This window comes from Talpa europaea (genome assembly GCF_964194135.1).
Source record: "Talpa europaea genome assembly, chromosome: 6".
NCBI classification, from domain to species: domain Eukaryota; kingdom Metazoa; phylum Chordata; class Mammalia; order Eulipotyphla; family Talpidae; genus Talpa; species Talpa europaea.
Genome location: NC_140072.1, coordinates 99,113,142 through 99,136,523, shown reverse-complemented (window position 1 = coordinate 99,136,523; position 23,382 = coordinate 99,113,142). Strand labels below are relative to the sequence as shown.

The window sequence follows — 23,382 nt, the reverse complement described above, 5'->3', positions numbered from 1 at the left end:
GAAGTGACTTTTATTATTATTATTATTATTATTATTATTATTATTATTGTTATTATTATTAGCATCATTATCATCATCATCATCATCAGTGGAGAAAGGAAATGTGGTATACGTACACAACAATGGAATACTACTCATTGATCAAAAAGATAAACTCATGCCATTTGTGGGAGTATGGAAGGATCGAGAAGGGGTCATCTTAAGTAAATGAGCCAAATGGAGAAAGATAAACACTGCATGGTTTCACTTACATGTGGTACATGGAGAAACAAAAAAAATCAGAGAAGTACCTTTTCCCCAAAACTTCATTAATACTGGTGATTATTTTTGAGCATTTGCCAACTTAAAATTAAGTAATCCTATGCCTTTGCTTTAACTGACAATTTTTTAACTGTTGAATGTGATTTTTTTCATATTTCTATAGGTAACTTGTCTTCTTTTTTGAAGGAGCTGTTCATGCTTTTTGTCCATTTGCGTATTGGCTTGTTTTTTTTTTTTCACTTTTTAAAAATTTTTATATTCTCCATACAATTGCAACCCCGATTTTGACCCCAATCCCTCCCCACCCCCACAAAGTGTGTCTCTGGTTCATAGTTGTTTGTTGATTTTGATTTTTTTCTTTCTTATAGTTATTTTTTTGTCCTGGTCCATATTTAGGTTTTCTAGATTCCTGCTATGAGTGAGACCGTCCGGTATTTTTCTTTTTCTTTCTGGCATATTTCGCTGAGCATGATCCCTTCCAGCTCCATCCATGTGGCTGCAAATTGTATGTGTTTATCTTTTTTGAATGCTGAGTAATATTCCATGGTGTATATGTACCACATCTTCTTGATCCAGTCATCTATTTTTGGGCATTTGGGTTGTTTCCAAAGATTAGCTGTTGTAAACAGTGCTGCTATAAACATACAGGTACAGGTGCTCTTTGGAATTAATGTTTTGGTGTCCTTTGGGTAAATACCTAGGAGTGGAATTGCTGGATCATATGGAAGCTCTTATCCTTAGTAGGATGAGGAATCTCCACAAAGCTTTCCATAGTGGTTGGACCAATTTGCACTCCCACCAGCAGTGCAGGAGAGTTCCTTTCTCTCCACATCCTCACCAGCATTTGTTGTTGCTGGTTTTTTTAATATGTGCCATCTCACTGGTGTGAGATGGTATCTCATTGTAGTTTTGATTTGCATTTCCCTGATTGCAAGTGATGCTGAACATTTTTTCATATGCCTGGTGGCCATTTGTATTTCCTCTTCAGAGAAGTTTCTTTTTAGCTTTTCTGCCCATTTTTTGACTGGATTATTTTCTTTGTTTTTGTTGAGTCTCATCAGCTCTTTGTAGATTTTTGTGATCAGTCCTTTATCATTAGTGTTGGGTGCAAAAAATGTTTTCCCAGCAGTGGGGTTTCTATTTGTTTTGGCTATTGTCTCTGCTGTGCAGAAACTCTTTAATTTGATGTAGTCCCAGCTGTTGATCTTTGCCTTTACTATCACTGCTTTGGGTGATGTGTCTGTAAAGGTGTCTTTGAGGTGCATGTTATGTAGTGTTTCGCCTATATTTTCTTCTATATATTTTAAGGTTTCAGGTCTTATGTCTAGTTCTTTAATCCATTTTGAGTTGGATTTTGTGCATGGCTTCGTAGAATGTATTTGGTAGTATTACTTCTTTTTCAATTTTTTGAAATAGTTTGTGTAGGATCAGCACTAATTCACTGCTGAACATTTGGTAGAATTCATTTGTGAAGCCGCCTGGGCCTGGGCTTTTGTTTTTGGGGAGTGCTTTGATTACTGCTCCAATTTTGCTGCTTGTAATTGGTCTGTTTAGTTGTTCTATTTCTTCTTTGTCCAGCTTTGGATGATTATATTGTTCTAGGAATTTGTCAATCTCTTCTAGGTTGTTAAATTTGTTTGCGTATAAGTGTTCATAGTAATCTCTTATTATTCTTTTGATTTCTACTGAGTCTGTTGTGATTTCTCCTCTTTCATTTATAATCCTATTTATACGTTTTTTTCTCCTGTTTTTTCTTTGTGAGCCTTGCTAGAGGTTTGTCTATTTTGTTGATTTTTTTCAAAGAACCAACTTTTGGTTTCATTGATCTTTTGGATTGTTTTTTTAATTTCTAATTCATTTATTTCTGCTTTGATTTTTATTATTTCCTTCTACTGGCTTTAGGGTTTTTTTGTTGTTCTTTTTCTAGTTCTTTGAGATGTGAGGTTAGGTTGTTTCTTTGAGTTCTTTCTTGTTTGTTGATGTGAGTCTGTACTGCTATATATTTTCCTCTTATTACTGCTTTTGCTGCATCCCATACATTCTGGAAAGTGGTATCCTCCTTGTCATTCAACTAAAAGTATTTTTTAATTTCTTCTTTGATCTCCTCATTAGTCCAATGGTCTTCCAGTAGTGTGGATTTCAATCTCCATAAAGTGGGAAGGTTCCTTGTTTTCTTTTCATGATTTATTTCTAGCTTGATGCCTATTGGAGAAGATAGTTGGAATGATTTTGATTTTCATGTATATGTTGATGTTTGTCTTGTGCCCAGTATGTGATCGATTCTGGAGAATGATCCATGCGCACTTGAGAAAAATGTGTACTCAGATTTTTTTGGGAGCAGTGTTCTATAGATGTCTGTTAAGTCCACGAGTTTATGTCTTTATGTAGGGCTCTAGTTGTCTCTGTTTATTTTTTGTCTCGTTGACCTGTCCATTGGTGAGAGTGGGGTGTTGAAGTCTCCTACAATGTATGTATTTTCTTTAATATCTGTTTTCAAAGCTGATAATAATTGTATAATATATTTTGGTGCCCCTTCATTTGGTGAGTATATGTTGATGAGTGTTATATCTTCCTGTTGTATTGTCCCCTTGATCATAATGTAGTGTCCATCTGTGTCCCTTTTTACTTTTTTTAATTTGAAGTCTATTTCATCTGATGTAAGTATGGCTGTTCCCATCTTCTTTTTTGGTCCATTTGCTTGTAGGATTGTTTTCCACCCTTTTACTTTCAGTCTGTGTTTATCTTTTGTGGTTAAATGTGTTTCCTGGAGACAGCAGAAGTTTGAATTTTTTTTTTTAATCCAGTCTGCTACTCTGTGTCTTTTTACTGATGAGTTTAATCCATTTACATTTAGAGTTAATATTGATACGTTGGCATCTGTGTTTGCCATTTTGTTTGTCTTTTTTGTGATTTTATTCCTTACTTTATTCTGTTCTTCTTGTTCATTCCTCTGTGGTTTTGGCTTTAGGACATCTTGTAGAATTTTTTGGAGTTGGGATTTAGTTGTAATGAATTTTTGGAGTTTCTGTTTGTCTGAGAAGGTCCATATTTTTTCTTTGTAGAGGACAGAGAGCTTTGCAGGGTAAAGTATTCTTGGTTGGCATTTGCTGTCTTGAAGTTTACTGAATGTGTTACTCCAGTCTCTTCTTGCCCGTAATGTTTCTTTGGAGAAGTCAGAAGTTAACCTGATTGGTTTTTCCCATATAAGTTATCTGTTTCTTCCCCCTTGCCAGTTTCATTATTTTTTTCCTTGTCTTGGACTCTTGCAAGCTTTGCTATTAGGTGTCTTGCTGTAGCTTTCTTTTCATTATGGTAATTGGGAGTTCCTCTCACTTCCTGTATGTCTATATTCATCTCCTTTATCACGCTTGGGAAGTTTTCTTCAATTATCTCTTTGAATAATTTCTCAGTTCCTTTGTCTCTCTCCTCACCTTCTGGAATGCCTATAACTCTTACATTTCCTCTCTTCATGGAGTCTGATAATTGTCTAAGATTCTCCTCATACTGCTTCATTTGCACTTCTCTCTCCTTTTCTCTTTTGGCTCTTTTTATTTCTGTATCTTCTATAGTACTGACCCTTTCTTCCATTTCATTGGTCCTGTTTTCATTGCTTTTCCCAGAGTTCTTTATCTCTTCTAGTAATCTTTTTATCTCCTGTGTTTCATTTCTTTCCTTTCTTAAGGTCTCAATTTCATTCTTCTGTTCAGTGATTATTTGTCTCAGCTCATTTTTTTCCTTTTCGTTTTCTTTCTGCTTTTTAATCAGGATGATTATTAATTCTCTATCTGATAGGCTGAGAAGTTCTTCCATGTCATCATTGAGCTCTGGTGACTGTGTTTCTTTTTGTGATGTGTCCTCCTGCTTTACCTCCACATTTAATTTTGCTTTTATTGTATCTCATTTCTCTAATGACAGTCTTTAAGGACAGTACTGCATTTTAAACTTCTTTGTATTCCTACAGTACCTAGAACAGTGCATTGGATGTAGTAGATTTTCTAATGATGCCAACAAGGGGGTATTAGTGCCTGACTACATGGGCCCCCATTTGTCTATGTAGTGAAGGATTTATGTAGGAGGTAGAACTATGAATTTGTTACAATTTAAAGAAAAGCAAGCATAAATCAGGTTTTTTTTTTTAGTTTGTTCTTGTTGTTATTGTTTGTTAGTTTCACTGATAGGATCATTCATTTTTTCATCCAAAAAATAGACTATGTAAACAACACATATTCTCATAATCCTTGCAATATGTATATATATGTACATAATACTCATTGTAGCTATCTCACACTTAAAACATACAAAGTATGTTTATTTGTGTGTGTATTTAATTTTCCTGTTAGTTTAAAAATTCAGCCAGTATCTATAGCCTCCATACCTTCTTCCCTCCTCCCACGAAAAACATTTTAGCACATTTTTCTTTCCCTTCTCTCTCTTCAGGATTCTATTAAAAATCCAGATTTTGGGCCTCCCCTGGTGGCGTAGTGGTTGAGCACTGGGTGGTGAAGCTGCCCGCAGTCTCTGCAGTGCTGGTTCGATCCCCGGCCGCTGGCAAGGGTCCCACATGGCGCACAGACCTCTCCTGACATGCCTGCTGTTCCCCTCAGCAGTGTGTTTCATCAGTCTGCCTGTTCTGTTCCCCTCTCTGGCTCTGGTGAATTCTCTCACCCTCCCACACTTCTAACTATACCCAGTGCTTGTATAAATAAATAAATAAATCTTAAAAAAAATAAATAAAAATCCAGATTTAAATATACTTAATGTTATGATTATATTAAAATGAATTACTTATCAATAATAGTACAGATTTTTTACCTTTTACTCAATTCTCTGTTGCCACTGTTAAATCTTTTATCTTTTATCTCTTTTAATGTTTTTATTAAACTTTTTTATTTTCTTTCATCATTGCTCATTTTTGTACTGTATTTGATTTTTCCCCTCAGGTGTGGTCCCCATAAATCTGCCACCATCACATCACCCGAGTACCATTACCATAGTCCCTCATGCTCTTTCCTCCCCTGTTTTGATCCCTCTCTCTCTCCCTGCACTGCCTTGTCTACCTTCCCTTTACATCACATGTACCAAGAATTACACACACGATGGAGTTGGGGACATGGCATGTGACTAGGAAGTGATTCCTGCTAAATTTTACTCTTCTATCAGAAACTCTGCTAAGTTTTTCTTCTATCAGGAATGGAAGCTTAAATGGTTTAAATGATATTTTGTGTGTAAATTAATTATTGTTATGAATCTGAAATTGACTTTTATATGCTTTTCATTATTATCATAGAGATGGATATTCAGAAAAATGTGTCATGAACAATTACTTTGGGATTGGATTAGATGCAAAAATTTCACTAGAATTTAATAATAAGAGAGAGGAACACCCTGAAAAATGCAGGTAATTTCAGTATAGTAATTTTATTTCATGAAGGCTATTTTTCTTTAATTTCATTTATTATCTCTTTTGCTTGCACTGCCTTTAGAGAGTGAAGAAATAATTACTGAAATTGCATGCCAACATGTATTTTCAGGAGCCGAACTAAAAACTTGATGTGGTATGGAGTCCTTGGAACCCGGGAATTGTTACAGAGATCATACAAGAATTTAGAACAGAGGGTGCAACTTGAGGTAAGCATATCCTGAAATAAAGATGTTTCAGGTTATTTACATAGAGAAATAATTTCATTTGTTGAGTAAATTTGGCCTAAATTCCTCTTGATTAGAGACAAAACACTAAAAGGGAAAAAATGGAAGGGGTTATCAACTTTATACTAAGAGAGGCATAGAAGTTGAATCTAAGTGACTCACTTTATGAAGGTAGTTATTCCTTATGAAACAGGTTTTATTAGTCTGTTCAGAAGAATGAAGTTGTTTGCTCAAGATCAAATAGTCAATATCTGGAGGTGCCAAAATTTCAAAACCAGTGTTTTTTCATTAGAAAAACACTAACTTGTGGGCCTCCCCGGTGGTGCAGCGGTTGAGCCCTGGGTTGCGAAGCTGCCTGCAGCCTCTTCAGTGCCAGTTCGATCCCCGGCTACTCCCTGGCCACCGGAGGAGGGTCCCACATGGTGCGCAGACCTCTCGTGCCGCCCATTGCTCCCCTCAGCAGTGTTCTTCGTCACTCTGCCTGTTCTACTCTCCCCTCTGGCTCTGGTGAATTCTCTCACCCTCCCACGCCTCTGACTGTACCCAGTACTTGTATAAATAAATAAATAAATCTTTAAAAAAAAGAAAAGAAAAATGAAAACACTAACTTGTAATTCTGACTGAACAAAGAAATTTATAGACTTTCCTTTGGGTGCTTTCTGATACCTTAGCATATTGGCCACACTTAGACTTAGCATTATTAGCCCTTTTCATAGATGAGCAAAATGAAATTCTGAAAGTTCAAAGGTCTCTCAGAAATAAGTGACAGAATTCAAAACACCATCTTCCCAGCTTAACTGCAGTTTCATAGTATTTTGCAACATCATGAACCACAAATGGAAATGCGGGAAACTAAAGAAGATTATAAACGAATGTACCACTCCTGAAGCTTTTCCTAAAAACAAGAGAAATTATTGAGTCAGGTGATGTTAATTTATTGCATCTCATGAGCTGCTCATATTTTTCTTATGAGACTTGATAAAATGGCTACTAAGCACTAAATTCTGAGAGTTTTGATTGATACATAATATGCTAAATGCAGCAGTATATGTAGAACTTCCTTCTAAGTTTTCTTTTCCAGATGATTCTTGCAAGTAAAGTATATTTATAAAATCTTTGAGACTGCTTTGAATTGATTCAAAGATACTTTTATATTTACATTGATGGAATTGATGGAATTTTTTCCATTTCCTTTAAGTTAATCATATGATTTAGATAGCTTTTTTTTTTTTAAAGATTTATTTATTCATGCATACAAGAACTGGGGTACAGGCCAGATGTGTGGGAGGGTGAAAGGATTTACCAGAGACAGAGCGGGGAACAGAAAAGGCAGACTGACTGAAATACACTGCAGAGGGGAGCAGCAGGTTGGGGAGACAGGAGAGGTCTGCCGAGCCATGTGGGATTCTCACCAGCTGGCCGGATCGAACTGGTGTTACAGAGACTGTGGACAGCTTCTCAGTGCTGCGCTCAACTGCCTGTGTCACCAGGGGAGGCCCTAGATAGCTTTTTTTTTTAAGCACAAAAAATATCTATTCAAGTTTTTGGGTTCAGAAACATTTATCATTATACTAAATACTTCATTCATTTAACACATAGACATGGAGCACCACCATCTTTGTGCAAGGGATGGCCTGAGGTGCTAGGATACTTTGTGGACCACTGAATGTGTTCTCATGAAAAAGATAAGAAAGGAATTGTAAAAAATGCCTGTAGGGGTAAATCAAGTATAAAGTATTCTCAGTTATATATAATGGTTGAACATGGATTCATACCTAATTCTCACTTGTTCTAAAGGTTGGAGATAATTTTAATTGTGCATTAAAATGCAAATTTTATAAAACTAATTATTTTGATGTAAGAATTATTTTTGAAAATAAAGCATCTCTTTTAAGTATGACATCTTACAATCTGCACTCTTAAAACAAAGGTTTAAACCTTCTACTCAGTAAGAATTTATCCACATGTCATGTATAATTACTTCACCAGCCATATTTTTTTCCTTATTTAAGTGGTAATTTAATTTTCACTTAAGTGATTAGTTAGAAGGCATGGACTATAAGATGTTTTTGGGCATATTTGTCCTTTGAAGGGTATTTGACCTGACTTGAAAAATTCAGCTTCAAGTTTAGCCAGTTGTTAGTAAATTACATAAAACCAAAAGAGTAGCAGGAATTGAGGGAAGTGCTGGATGAGATGAGTAGGACCCAGAGCTCACCTTTATAGAGCCCACTTTCATATGTAAATGAGATGACCACAATCGCATAGGTAAAGAGATGAGCATAATACAAGAGAGAATATCACAAGTGCCCTGACAAAGGACTCAAGAAAAATATTGCCTGGTTTTGAAGGAAAGAAGAGGTAAAATTTGTTTTTCTGTAATAATTTCTGCTATGGTTATTTGTACTTTGAAAATATTAAATTAAAACAAGTAAGATAAAGTTATCATGCAGGAATGTATTTGAAGGTGATGAGATATTACCACTTTCCTCCATCATCCTTTGCCTTTGGTATTCAAGTGTCTTCCAAACTGGTAGTTTCACTCTAACCTCTAAGCTTTTTACCTACAGTGTGATGGACAGTATATTCCTCTGCCCAGTCTGCAAGGAATAGCAGTATTGAACATCCCCAGCTATGCTGGAGGCACTAACTTCTGGGGTGGAACTAAAGAGGATGATGTAAGTATTGCCTACTCTTGCCTGCTCCTATTGGCTGCCTACATATCTTGGCTTATGGCCTCTTCTTCCATCATCAAAGCCAACCAAGCAGTTTGAGTCCTAATGTTGCCTCACTCTGACCTCCTCTTCTTCCACCTTCCACCTTAAAGGACCTTTGTGATTACATTTTCTCCCTGCTCACTCTCCTCCCAGACCATCCAGGACCATCTCCCTACCTTGAAGTCCTTGACATAATCACATGTGCAAAGTCTCTTTTGCCATGTAAAATAACATATTCACAAGTTCCAGGGATTAAGACTTGAACATTTTTGGTGTAGGGAGGAGGATATTATTTTGTTTACCAAAATATCTTTCTGTACTTTTAATTTTTTAAGTTTTGTATGCATTATCTTTTTTATATTTAGAAATATCAAGAGGGCTCATTTGGCCAGGGGAGTTTAGGGCTATTTTTTAATACTTACTTATATTAAAAAAAGAAAAGAGACAATGTAATAAATGTAATAGTTCTAAAAATAATAAAATAAAAGGGCAAAAAAAAATAAAAAAAAGTAAAAGACAGGGCATAATCATTAAGTATATGTAACAATGAAAGTGAGAAATGTTATAATGATCTTGCTTTGAAGAGTCACACATATTGAATGTGACTTTGATTTGAGGCTTATGATATGATGGTTCCTCCTTACCCATTTTCTTAGTACTCTTCCATGAGTAGGCAGGACTAAAGTATAAAATAAATTGCAAAGTATTTGTAGTTTTCATAATATCAGTATATTCCAATCCTTTTGGAATATAAAAACTGACATTAGCAGTCAATAGTTTGTCATTACAATAGTTTTGTCTTAAACATTTTAAAGGGAGAAAATGAGTGAGACTAAGATAAATAAAACTTGAACATCTACTAAGTAGTCAGATAGTGTTCTGAGAGCTTCACTGTCTTTATTTAACTCCCACAATTTTTATCAAAATTTCACCAGTGAAGAAACTGATGCAAAGTTCATACTGTAAATAGCAGAAATAGGCCTCAAAACCATGAAATCAGATAACAAAAATGATAAGAAATCATCAGTGTTTACATATATACATCCTATATATTTTCAGTCAAAATTTTATAGAATGCTACCTTATAGCAAATGCTATTTTCAGAAACATAACTATTTATTATGTAATAAAAGAGAATAAAAGGGACAAAGTAATAGTTTAGATTGATTTTGTGAAATGCATGTAGGTAGTATCAAGGGAAAGTAAGATTTTGCTCTCTGAGCTTTCTGTTTCCATACTATAAAATGCTCTAAAGTTTTAGTATTAAGAGATAAACCTTATTGCATATACTGCTGTAATAAACACATATTACTTGTAACACCTTGAAAGATTTCCCTTAGAACGAATCAAATGAATGAATGGTGATTTGCACGTTCATGAAATCTGTATCACCTTTTGGGTCCTAAAATTATGTATATCATTTTATCAAGACATCTGAGTTATGGCTGAGTAGATATTCAATACATTGTGTACCAAGGTGAATTATTTAGAAATATAACAGCTCACTAGTTCAGAGAGTGCTTAATGCGAGACGTGAACAGTATATCCACATGAGCTTTTAAAACCATTTTTATTATATTTTTCTGCTTTAAACACCTTAAGTGATGGACTATAATTTCCTAATATTTATTTGCTTTTCTGCTTGCTATATTTATGTATTTGTAAAAATATGTATATTACAGAGTTTACAATGCTTACTTATTAGTTAACTTTATCAGTGAAAGTATAAAGTAGTTTTTCCTTTCAGATATTTGCTGCACCATCATTTGATGACAAAATCCTGGAAGTTGTTGCAATATTTGATAGTGTGCAAATGGCAGTTTCAAGGGTCATTAAACTTCAGCATCATCGAATAGCCCAGGTTTGTTTCTCTAATCAAACCTGATTTCACTACATGGGCCACTGGTAGTGGAGGGAAGCTAACCCAAATGAGCCCTGCATTGGATATCCATCCTTATATTATTGGCTTTCTCTTCATGTCAGTTGTTACTATATCATCATAAGTGGAAAAGCGTAATATTCCATTCCACCAAAGACTAAACACCAAGCTTGAGTGTAGATTGTCAATTTCTCAGGATAACTTGTGCTCTAAAATGTCTTGTTTTATTTCAGTGCCGTACAGTAAAAATCACCATATTTGGTGATGAGGGAGTCCCAGTGCAGGTGGATGGTGAAGCATGGGTTCAGCCTCCAGGGATCATCAAAATTGTACACAAAAATAGAGCTCAGATGCTAACAAGGGACAGGGTATGTAACACAAACCTTCTTCTAAATTTTTAATCAAGCCTTTAAATGTTTTTTAGTTGTTAATGAGAAATAGAAACCAAGGAAAATATTTCAGTTGTCTCTTAAACCTGATGTTTAAGTCGCTATAGCTTTAATTATGAAAAAATATTTAGTTTTTTTGAAGACTTTTTTTTTATTACTTGCTCAGGTTTACAGAAAAGAAGTTGAGCAGAAAGTACAGAGCATTCTAATACTATTCCCACACACCTCTTCACCTCTTACAAACACATAAATTCCACTGTTATTAACATCTTGTGTTAGTGTGGTACAAGTATCGTAGTTAATAAACCAATATTGATCATTTTATTTCTTAGTTTGCATTAGCCTTTGTGTTGTACTTTCTATAGGTTTGACAGATGTGTAATCACTTGTCACTACCATTGTAGCTTCATACAGACTGACTTCACAGTTCTAAAAATTCTTGTGCTCCACCTAACCACTACTCTCTCTTTTCTTACCCTGACAATACCAATCTTTCTACTGTGTCCATATTTTTGCCTTTTCCAGAATATATATTTTTAATTAGCCACACCCATAACAAATAAGACTGCCAATCATAATTCCATCTATTATACAATAGTAAAAATGAAGCATAAATTGAAACTTTTGTTTTTAAAATTTCATTCATATGTTTATTGTCCCCAATTACTTTTTATTTGTTGTATTACACTATCTAGCTTTAAAACATCTTTTTTTCTACTTGTAGTTTATTTAATGAGATGTTAAATTTTAGGAAAAAGCATTAGTAGTTTCAAAGCCATGCATATAATCTATAAATACACGTTTATTTGGGCCTCATTGCTGTAAACTAACAATTCACTTCAATACTGATTTTTAAATAGGCTTTTGAAAGCACTTTAAAATCTTGGGAAGATAAACAGAAGTGTGATTCTGGTAAACCAGTTCTTCGAACCCATTTGTACATCCAACATGCCGTTGACTTGGCAACAGAAGAGGTGTCACAGATGCAGCTGTGCTCCCAAGCTGCAGAGGAGCTCATTACCAGGTATGGCAGGCTGCTGGCTTTGGGCTATGAAAACTCTGCCCTTGGGGCCTGTCCGGTGGTGCAGCAGGTTGAGCACAGTGCTGTGAAGTTGCCCACAGCCTCTGCAGTGCCGATTCGATTCCCAGCTGGCCAGCGAGAGACCCACATGGCACTGCAGACCTCTCCTGTCACACCTGCTGCTCCCCTCAGCAGTGTTTTCGGTCCGTCTGCCTGTTCTGCTCCCCGCTCTGTCTCTGGTGAATCCTCTCACCCTCCTGCACCTCTGGCCTGACCCCAGCTCTTGTATAAATAAATAAAATCTTAAAAAAAAATTTTTTTTAAATTTTGAAAAATAAAATACTCTGGCCTTGGCCAATTTTTTTTTAGTATTAAACTAAAATATTTTAGTATTAAAACTAAATTTCAGTTGCTTGGAGTATCTAAAAGAGATGCATTTACCCTTTTTCATTTACTCCTTCTTTTATGTCTCCATAATTGCTGCACTCCACCAGATTCTCTCCAGCATACACATCCAGACACCTGTGTTCTCTACAGAACAGATTCTGGGCATTCCAGAATCCCGATGAACTTGACCTACCACAGTACTCTTTCTGTTATTGTTTATTCCCCCAGTCTATCCACAATTTTTATACTATATGATTCATTTAAATGTTGCCTTGTAATTATTCATTAAAAGTATACACAATGTAGAAAGAAATATAAACATTAACTGTGCTCTCAAGGTGGGTGGAAAGGATTCAAGAATCTGCTTCCAAAAGACATAATACAAAGATTGCAAGAGGTTAATTTTAGTCCACAGAAAGGCGAGAGATTAGAAAAAAAAATCTTTGAGTGTAAACATAAAAATCTCGATTACATGGGCAAGTTTCTTTATCTCCTCTTCACCTAGATAGTCCCTACAAATGGGAATAATACAAGTCACCTCCCCAGGTCTCCAGTTAGGTGAGATCCACCATGTAAAGTGGATTAGATCACGGCATATTTAATGGTCTGTGAATGGAAGCTATTAGACTCTTTTCCTACCTCATCTGGGCACTGACAGAACTGTTGAAAAAGGAAAAAAGGACTAAGGTCAAAATAAGGGGGGGGTGCAATTGTATGGGGAATATAACCAAAATGAAAATGCATACAGTGTGTAAAAATGAAAAATGATGTAAGAATTATATAAAATAAAATATTAATAAATAAATAAATAAATAAAGATAATATAAATTTTAAAAAAAAGGAAACCAAAGCTTAGTGCTACGAGGGGCTAACTTGCCTCCTTTCTCTTCCCTCTTACTCACCACCTGCTCCCCTTCTCTCTTCTCCTCCTCTTCAGATATTAAGAGACAAAAGAGAAAAGGAAGGCACTTTCTGCTGCTGGAAACCAGCATTCAGAATTAGAAAAAAGTAAAATGAACTGCAAGTTACTGAGTACGTGGGAAGAAAAGGAAAGGAAAGTGAAGGTTAAGTGAGCTAAATCCACATAACCTTGTTATTGCACATCTCAGTTTCCTGTCCACAGAGATAATTTACTTTTGGGTAAATATGTCTTTTTAGATATTACAAAAAAACTTTTACATACTCCAATTTAGACTGGGTTTATTTTACTTTTTGCCTTTTTTCCAGCTGTATTTACATTTCATAATAGGTGTCTGTAAGGGGTGACTGTGACACCCCTTGAGACATTGAGACATAATCAAGCTAATTAACACATGCAAAACAGTATCGAGATTTCTACAAATTTGAAACTATAACCACAGTATTTTATTGAAACTAAAATATAATCCCTTTAACTGGCAACTATAAATCAGAGATATTCTGTAGGGGAAGAGGAGGAAGGAGGATTAAAACAGGGATGGGAAGAGCACAAGGGACTATGGGGATGGGACACGCTTGAATTGATGATGGGAATTTCATGGGGACTACACCTGAGAGGAGAGAGCATACATTGTACAAAAATGAAGAATGATGTAAAATATTTATAAAATAAAATAAAATAAAATATAACCCCTTGAGACCAAAATGTACTTCCTATATCATCCTGTCAAATATCCTTATCAAAAAAAAGAAAGGGGAGTTTGGCCAGACTTGCTTTTGATCAGCCTACTTTGATTCCCCATTTATACATTTAATTTTGCAAAAGTTCACTTGTCAATTTGAGAATTAATTCATTCACTATTCCACAAATAATTTTGAATCTCTTCTGTGTGCCAGTGACCATGTTCGGCAATAGGCATGCCAAAGTGACTGCGTTGTAGTCCCTTTTCTTAATTTACTCTTAGAGCTGTAGAAGGGGAAAGTGTAGCCAAAGCACTGTTACAAGGCTCACATCAGTGTGTGTCTGATGTGGACACACAGAGAAGGCTAGAGGAACTAAGGGAGAGCTGCCTGGAGGAAGCTGCCTCTCAGTCGAGTCTTAAGGGAGTAAGTGAAAAAACTAAGTGTGGGAGCCAACCTGGGCACAGACACAGTGGCATGTGAGTATATAGTAGTTTCAGGAAAACTCAGGGAGTTTGGGGCTGAAATATTGACATAGGGTATGCACAAATATAGGAAATGTGGATGAAGTGGGGAGGAGGTGACAAATTTTTATTCCGATGTTTCTGGAAGCAACATAGATCATTGTCTGCAGGACAGCAAAGTTGGGACCAGGTGAACACTGTCAAAAATGTCTTAATAGGAAATGATGAATTGATGCAGTAGGCATGGAAAGGAAATAAGAGATTTAAAATAGGTTAGGATCTAAAATTTGTATATGGACATGAATTAGGGGACAGGATGACCCTCAGGTTTCTAGTGAAGAGCTGGATGGATTGTTGGAGCCACAAGGTTCATGAAAAGGAGTAGGTTTTGAGAGAGAAAATGATGGATTCCATATTGAACTTACAGAATTTTAATTACATTAGAAATATTCGGGGGAAATTTGATAGGCAGTTGAAAATGTTGCTCTGAAGTTGATCTACCTTTTTCCCATTCTTTGCAAATTAAGATGACGTTTACCCATTTCTGTTCTTATTAATAATCTATTCTTCATGATTCCTCAAAGTTATTGGTAAGAATGCTAAACATTTGCAGTTTCCTTTTGACTTGGATAACAATTTGTGATCCTTAAGAATTAAACTTTGCCTTTACTCTTGATTCAGCTCTGTATATATATAGGTCTCTGCTCTCGTTACCCTTTCCAGATTGAAGGTCATTTCCCTTGAAGATGCCAGAAGAAAAAAATATTTGAATAGTCTTGCTTTATTGTTCATTTGCAGCCCTTGTGTTATTTTCTAGCAATTGGTGGATATTTTTTCTTTTCTCTTCTTTGGCCTTAGTACCTTGCAAGATTATGTCTTTCTAGGACTATTTTTGAAAGTTGAAATTCCAGAGGACTGTGACACATCAGGCTTTTGAGTTGAAGACATAGATTCAAATCGTTATTCTATCATTTATTAGCTTTGTGTTCATACTAAATCTCTCTGAGCCTCAGTGTTTTCATCTGTAAAGGGGAGAAAATTAATTATAGTTACCTTTTAAGATTATGAAAATAGCTAATGTTTATAAAGCATTTATACATAGATGATTAAATATGGCCATGCTGCTCCCCTAACCTCTTGTATTTGTTCATAGTTAACAGTGTCAGTGAATAAAAGATAAGTTCTACTCTTTACACTTGGAAATGCTCTCACTTTCCAAAGCTGATGCAGAATCAAGTGTTACATTCTAAGTAGTGCTTCAATATGTTTTTTTTTTTCTGATTCTAAGCCAATAGTTTTTATTTTTTTAAGATTTATTTATTTATGCATACAAGAACTGGGGTGCAAGCCAGAGATGCTGGGGGGCATTAGAGGATTCACCAGAGAGAGTGGGGAGCAGAATAGGAGGATCTACTGAAATACACTACTGAGGGGAGCAGCAGGCGAGGCAGGAGAGGTCTGCTCTGTCATGTGGGTTGCTCCCTGGCCTGCAGCATGGGGGGATCAAACTCATGTTAAAGTGGCTGGCCATAGATTGATAGCGCTTTTAAAGATTTATTTATTTATACAAGAATGGGGGTACAGGCCAGAGGCATGGGAGGGTGAGATAATTCACCAGAGACAGAGAGGGAGCAGAACAGGCAGACTGACTGAAAACACTGCTGAGGGGAGCAGTGGGTGAGACGGGAGAGGTCTGCCATGACATGTGGGCATCTCCCTGGCTGGCCAGGACTCGAACTGGCAATGAGAGGCTGCGGGCAACTTCACAGCGCTGCACTCAACCCGCTGTACCACCGCCATTGGGGAGGCCCCTTGATTGCGCTGTCTTTAACCCCTGTGCCACCAGGAGGACCCAATAAGTTTTAATGTAAAGACTTGTGGTTTAGTATTCTTTGTTGCAGTTAGATTTGAATTTTGTAAATGTAACCTGTACCGTTCACAACTGAGGAGTAATTAAAAATTAATTTCCCTTAATGATCTTGTTTTACTTATGTTATTCTACCACTTCTACACTTTAGAAAGATCAGGAATGCTTGAAGTTTTTCATTCGTTTCATTTTTGCTTTTAGAATTTGTGACGCAGCTACCATTCATTGTCTTTTGGAGCAGGAGCTGGCCCACGCGGTGAACGCATGCTCCCACGCACTGAATAAAGCTAACCCACGGGCTCCAGAGGTGAGGGGTAATGGTAAATTCTCATTCCACAGATTTTTTTGAAATCGCATCTTTATTTTAATACTAGAAAATATGCCATGCCCTATGAAAGAACATTATATGAGTCTCTGCCATAAGCTTATAGTAAATTTGTGGCCAAATTTGTCCTTATTTTCCTTTTCCTACCATTTTTTTCCATTATGGCTCTTAAATTCTGTTCACTTTTCATTTTCTATTTCACTTTCAGTCACTGGTCACCTTGCTGTTTTTCTTCTTCCCTATATCTTTTATCTCCTACCATTTCTCCTTTAACGCCTTTGACTTTCTCCCCTGTACCTTGACATAGGGCAAGCCTTGATATGCTACATTTTATTAGAGATGTTGTTTGCTTTTGAATTTGTGCCCTGAAATTATCCTTACTTCATTTTGTTTAAAGTGGCAATTTAGTAATTTTTTTAACATAGACATTAGTAGTGGAACAGATAGACTATAATGCCTTGAAATGTGTCACATGTGTCATAAAGAAAACTGATAGCCTACTTTATTCTTTTAATGACTCAGTTTCAGTCATCTAAATTAATATACAATTAAATGCTATTCCCGAAAATGAAAATCTAAAAAAAAAAAAAAAAACCAATCTGGCTGGGACTACAAAGAGTGAAAGAGCAAATAGACCTAATTATGTTCAGGTCTTTTGAGAAATAATTTTCTTGACTTAACTTTTCATGGGAATATATTGTTGCTAGAAATACATATGTCCAGGTAGGAGATGTGATCCTGCATGTATTCATAACAGTCAGTGCATTCTTTGGATTCTGTGAGATGAGAATTAGAAGACATAATCATGCTAACAAATTTAAGTATAGAATTTTAGAGTTATTATAGAATTTTGGTAGATTTTTAAAAAATTACTTGGATAGAAATTTAAATTGTGAGAATAAAATTTATTTACTAATGACTGAATCCTGATTTAATACAGAACTACTTGTCCTTGGTCTTTTTTCTAGAGTCTTACAAGAGACACCGCCACTGAAATAGCCATCAATGTGAAGGCTCTGTACAATGAAACAGAATCTTTACTAGTCGGCAGAGTTCCTTTGGTAAGGAAGAGAAATGATTGATAACATTACAGTGATGAAATAAATATATCAGTCTTACCTTCACTAGGGAACACGCATTTGTAAGATTCGAATGCCAGCCGAAGCAGCCTGCTGGCTTCCTTCAGAAGAGCTCAGAGGAGCTTTCTCTTCACCTAGCTTTTGCCTCCAAGAAAACATATGGCCAAACCTAGAAGTTATGAATCAGGCTAACAGGAGGAAGAGAGATTTCCTCTCACACATACCATCATGTTTCTATGAAATTTCCACAGTCAACATTTAAGAGATTTGAGCTTTATAAATTACAGTAAACTTTCTTCAGATTCTCATTAACTCATTGTTGTGGTATAGTAGGGAAAATCATAGGTCTTGAAATATGATTGATAATGGTGCTCTAGATTTGCGTAGTAAATGACATTTTCTAGAATCAGTGTTTCAAGGACTAAATTTCAAGAACCAGCTGTATCGTTGGATTGACTCTGATGGGTGTTGGAAATCAAATCTGAATCTGAACACAATCCACAGGTCTGAGGTCTAAGTGCTAGAAGCCTATCGATGTCCTGATTTACCTAGAATCTTTGCCTTGTCAACCTTCCCTCACCATTTTCTATATAAGGTCTTTTCGCCACCTAGTGGTTCAATTGTGGGTTCTCCACACATGCTGTTGTGATTGTAGAAAGCCTAGTGCATTAACTATTGTTTTTTCTTTCTGGTAACAGTTCTGAGTAATTGATAAGTGATGCTCTTAAAACATTTCTCTTGACTATAATTTTATCTCTTGCTTGATAAAAATAAATACCTAATTAGAAGTGATAGTAAAAGTCATCACATCTGGCACAGTGGGAAAAGGAGATGTTTGTCACAATAGTCTCACTAATAAGTGACTCTGGTTGGAATTTCTGTTTGATTGGGGTCCAGAAAAGTGCTCTCCTTGGAGCATCTTTTGATCTGAGAAGAAAACTTAAATCAAAGTTTAAGTACATGAAATCCATTGCTCACCCACCTGCAGAAGAAACTGAATTGAAACTTCCTTGCATCAAGAGGCAACTGTCTCTGCTTTGACCATGAAAAAAACCAAAAACTTTTAGGAAGAAACATTCATTTTCTCTCTTGATAAAAACAATAGGAATATTTTCTTTGTAGTTGGTTATTAGAATCCTCTTGCGGTCCTTCTGTAAGTACTATAGAAAATCCAGTGAGCCGTGACATTGGTCACAGTAGAGGAACAGAGAAACGATACACTTTGTGTTATTTAAAATACTTTTTTTAAGGATTTATTTATTTATGCATACAGGAACTGGGGTATAGGCCAGAGATGCGGGGGGTAAGAGGATTCACCAGAGACAGCGGGGAACAGAACAGGCAGACTGACTAAAATACACTGCTGAGGGGAGCAGCAGGCGAGTCAGGAGAGGTGTGCTGTGCCATGTGGGTAGCTCCCTGGCCAGCTGGGGGTTCGAACTCGTGCTGCAGAGGCTGCAGATTGCTTCATAGTGCTGTGCTTAACCCCTTTTGCCACTATGGAGGCCCTATTTAAAATACTTTTAAGGTAATTTCTAATTGATGACAACTAGAAATCTAACTAATTCTGTTCTGGTTCTTTACACTGAAAGTACCCATAAGTGTTACTTGATTAATATCTACCTATTATGTTAATATTGATGGGTCTTCCATCATTGTCAAATATAGGTGTTTCAGTCAGAATGTGTCAAAATCATTAACAATAGTGATAGGACAATAGAGAATCAATATTTGAGAGCGCCTAAATTTGCTCTTCATTTTGCTGCCAGGATAAATATGTAATAACCATTATATCAGTTTTATAACACATATTCTTAGACTAAAAGGAAAGTGGTAAACTTTATATGACAGGGTGGAGAATCTCCATATTTTATTTTTATTATATAAATGGTAGCTACATTGAATAACAGGGGGCAAAATAATGTCCATAACAAAAAACAGTAACATTCTGAACTTTCAGTTTAAAATTCTGTGAAACTATATGTAAGTTCTCTACAATTTTAACGTAATTTATAAAAGTACTGAATAGTTGGATGACACCTTAGAAATAATCTAAACACAATCTATACTTAATGAGGAGGAAGCTATGACTCCTGAAATTAATTAACCCCTCTTTGTTTGCATGGATCATTAATAACAAGGCCTGGACGACAACCTGGCCACTTCCCTGCCAGTTCTATACCTAACAGTGTTTGTTTCACATTTTTATTCATTAATTAAATTTGTACTTGCTTTTCCATAACTATTTCAGGGGGGGTTAGTGTAGACAACAAATGACCAGTCAGATTCTCATTAATGTTTTCACCCCCCATCCGAGGGCGGTCCACCTGAATGTACCCCAGACCTTCCCTCCAGATAACAAAGTTTAGCTTTTAGCTTTGTCCTGAATTTCACCACAGTTTTTCATCACAGTTTTTTTTTTTTTTCTGAGATTCATGGTGGTGGTTTTTTTCTTCCCAAACCTACTATTTTAATTCTCTACGAGATTCTTATGACAAGCATTTCTTTTTATATGACATGTTTTTTTTTATTTTTATATTCCCCATACAATTGCAACCCCGATTTTGACCCCAATCCCTCCTTTCCTCCCCCAAAGAGTGTCTCTGCTTCATAGTTGTTTGTTGATTTTGATTTTTTTCTTTCTTATAGTTATTCATTTTCCTGGTCCCTTATTTAAGTTTTCTAGATTCCTGCTATGAGTGAGACCATCCGGTATTTTTCTTTTTCTTTTTGGCTTATTTTGCTGAGCATGATCCCTTCCAGCGCCATCCATGTTGCTGCATATTGCATGTGTTTATCTTTTTTGAATGCTGAGTAATATTCCATGGTGTATATGTACCACATCTTCTTGATCCAGTCATCTATTTTTGGGCATTTCGGCTGTTTCCAAAGCTTAGCTATTGTAAACAGTGCTGCTATAAACATAGGGGTGCAGGTGCTCTTTGGAATTGATGTTTCTGTGTCCTTTGGGTAAACACCTAGGAGTGGAATTGCTGGATCTATATGACATGTTTTTGACCCTTTTTTTATTTTTATTTTTTTTATAATAAATTTTATTGTTATATTCCCCATACAATTGCAGCCCCCCCATTCTGACCCCAATCCCTCCCCTCCCGCCCCCGCCCCCCTAAAAGTGTCTCTGGTTCATAGTTTTTTGTTGATTTTGATTTTCACTTTCTTATAGTTATTCATTTTCCTGGTCCCTTATTTAAGTTTTCTAGATTCCTGCTATGAGTGAGACCATCTGGTATTTTTCTTTTTCTTTTTGGCTTATTTCGCTGAGCATGATCCCTTCCAGCGCCATCCATGTTGCTGCAAATTGCATGTGTTTATCTTTTTTGAATGCTGAGTAATATTCCATGGTGTATATGTACCACATCTTCTTGATCCAGTCATCTATTTGTGGGCATTTGGGTTGTTTCCAAAGCTTAGCTATTGTAAACAGTGCTGCTATAAACATAGGGGTGCAGGTGTTCTTTGGAATTGATGTTTCTGTGTCCTTTGGGTAAATACCTAGGAGTGGAATTGCTGGATCATATGGAAGCTCTATGTTTAGTAGGTCCAGAAATCTCCACACAGCTTTCCACAGTGGTTGGACCAGTTTGCACTCCCACCAACAGTGCAGAAGAGTTCCTTTTTCTCCACACCCTCGCCAGCATTTGTTGTTGCTAGTTTTTTTAATATGTGCCATTCTCACTGGTGTAAGATGGTATCTCATGGTAGTTTTGATTTGCATTTCCCTGATGGCAAGTGATGTTGAACATTTTTTCATATGCCTGTTGGCCATTTGCATTTCCTCTTCAGAGAAGTTTCTTTTTAGCTCTTCTGCCCATTTTTTGACTGGATTGTTTTCTTTGTTGTTGTTGAGTCTCATCAGCTCTTTGCAGATTTTTGTGATCAGTCCTTTATCATTAGTGTTGGGTGCAAAAATGTTCTCCCAGTTGGTGGGGTTTCTCTTTGTTTTTGTTATTGTCTCTTTTGCTGTGCAGAAGCTCTTTAATTTGATGTAGTCCCAGCTGTTTATCTTTGCCTTCACTATCACTGCTTTGGGTGATGTGTCTGTAAAGATGTCTTTGATGTGCAAATCACGTAGTGTTTCGCCTATATTTCCTTCTATATATTTTATGGTTTCAGGTCTTATGTCTAGTTCTTTAATCCATTTTGAGTTGATTTTTGTGTATGGTGTGAGGTAGTGGTCAAGCTTCATTCTTTTGCATGTAGCTACCCAGTTTTCCCAGCACCATTTATTGAACAAACTTTCTTTGCTCCAATGCATAGTCTTTGCTCCTTTGTCAAAGATTAGTTGACCATAAATCTGTGGGTTTATTTCTGGATTTTCTATTCGATTCCATTGGTCTGTATGTCTGTTCTTGTTCCAATACCATGCAGTTTTGATGATTATGGCTTTGTAGTATAGTTTGAAGTCTGGGAGTGTGATGCCTCCATTCCCTTCTTTTTTTTTTCAGGAGAGCTTTGGCTATTCGGGGTTTTTGGTGATTCCATATGAATTTCATCAATAATTGTTCTATTTCTTTGAAGAATGACATTGAAATTTTGATTGGAATAGCATTGAATCTGTATATTGCTTTTGGAAGGATGGCCATTTTAATAATGTTTATTCTTCCAATCCACGAGCAGGGGATGTCTCTCCATTTCTTTGTGTCTTCTTCTATTTCTTTTAACAGTGTTTTATAGTTTTATTTGTATAGTTCCTTTACCTCTTTTGTTAGATTTATTCCCAAATATTTGATTTTTTTTGTTTCAATAAAAAAAGGGATGGTTTTTTTGATTTCTTCTTCTTCAGATTTATTGTTTGTGTATAGGAAGGCTACTGACTTTTGCGTGTTGATTTTGTATCCTGCCACTTTACTGAACTGATTGATGAGTTGAATTAGCTTTTCTGTGGAGTTTTTGGGGTTCTCTATGTATAATATCATATCGTCTGCAAATAGTGATAGTTTGACTTCTTCTTTTCCTATTTGGATTCCTTGGATGTCTTTCTCTTGTCTTATTGCCCTGGCTAGGACTTCCAGTATTATATTGAAAAGCAGTGGTGAGAGTGGACATCCTTGTCTTGTTCCAGATCTTAATGGAATTGCTTTCAGCTTTTCACCATTGAGAATGATACTGGCTGTTGGCTTGTCATAGATGGCCTTTATGATGTTGAGGTATGTTCCTTGTATCCCAAGAATTTCAAGGGCTTTTATCATGAATGGGTGTTGCACTTTGTCGAAAGCTTTCTCAGCATCTATTGATATTATCATATGGTTTTTATATTTCTTTTTGTTGATGTGTTGGATAACGTTGATTGATTTTCGGATGTTAAACCATCCTTGTGCCCCTGGAATGAATCCTACTTGGTCGTGGTGAATTATCTTATGGATACATTGTTGGATTCTGATGGCTAAAATTTTATTGAGGATTTTTGCATCAGTGTTCATTAGGGAGATTGGCCTGTAGTTTTCCTTTTTTGTGTTGTCCTTGTTCGGTTTTGGTATTAGTGTAATGTTGGCTTCATAGAACGTGTTTGGTATTGTCCCTTCCTTCTCAATTTTTTGGAAGAGTTTGTGAAGGATAGGCACTAATTCGTCTCTGAATGTTTGGTAGAATTCATTTGTAAATCCATCAGGTCCTGGGCTTTTGTTTTTGGGGAGGTTTTTGATTACCATTTCAATTTCGCTAATTGTAATTCTTTGACCCTTTTTTTAAATGCTATTACTTATTCACATAGTGACCTATGAAAATCAA

General features: G+C 36.1%; 1 protein-coding gene across 5 annotated transcripts in view; it reads left to right on the top strand.

Annotated features, from left to right (window-relative positions):
* Positions 1-23,382, top strand: part of DGKH (diacylglycerol kinase eta) — a gene marked incomplete at both ends in the record, with an annotated part of 158,098 nt that overhangs the window by 118,076 nt on the left and 16,640 nt on the right. For all 5 annotated transcript variants that reach the window (XM_084235586.1, XM_084235589.1, XM_084235588.1 and 2 more), the window contains 8 exons: positions 5,549-5,659; positions 5,793-5,889; positions 8,478-8,585; positions 10,372-10,485; positions 10,737-10,871; positions 11,753-11,916; positions 16,432-16,537; positions 17,524-17,616. In XM_084235586.1, coding sequence (XP_084091712.1) covers positions 5,549-5,659; positions 5,793-5,889; positions 8,478-8,585; positions 10,372-10,485; positions 10,737-10,871; positions 11,753-11,916; positions 16,432-16,537; positions 17,524-17,616 — 928 coding nt within the window. The remainder of the gene's footprint in view (positions 1-5,548; positions 5,660-5,792; positions 5,890-8,477; positions 8,586-10,371; positions 10,486-10,736; positions 10,872-11,752; positions 11,917-16,431; positions 16,538-17,523; positions 17,617-23,382) is intronic.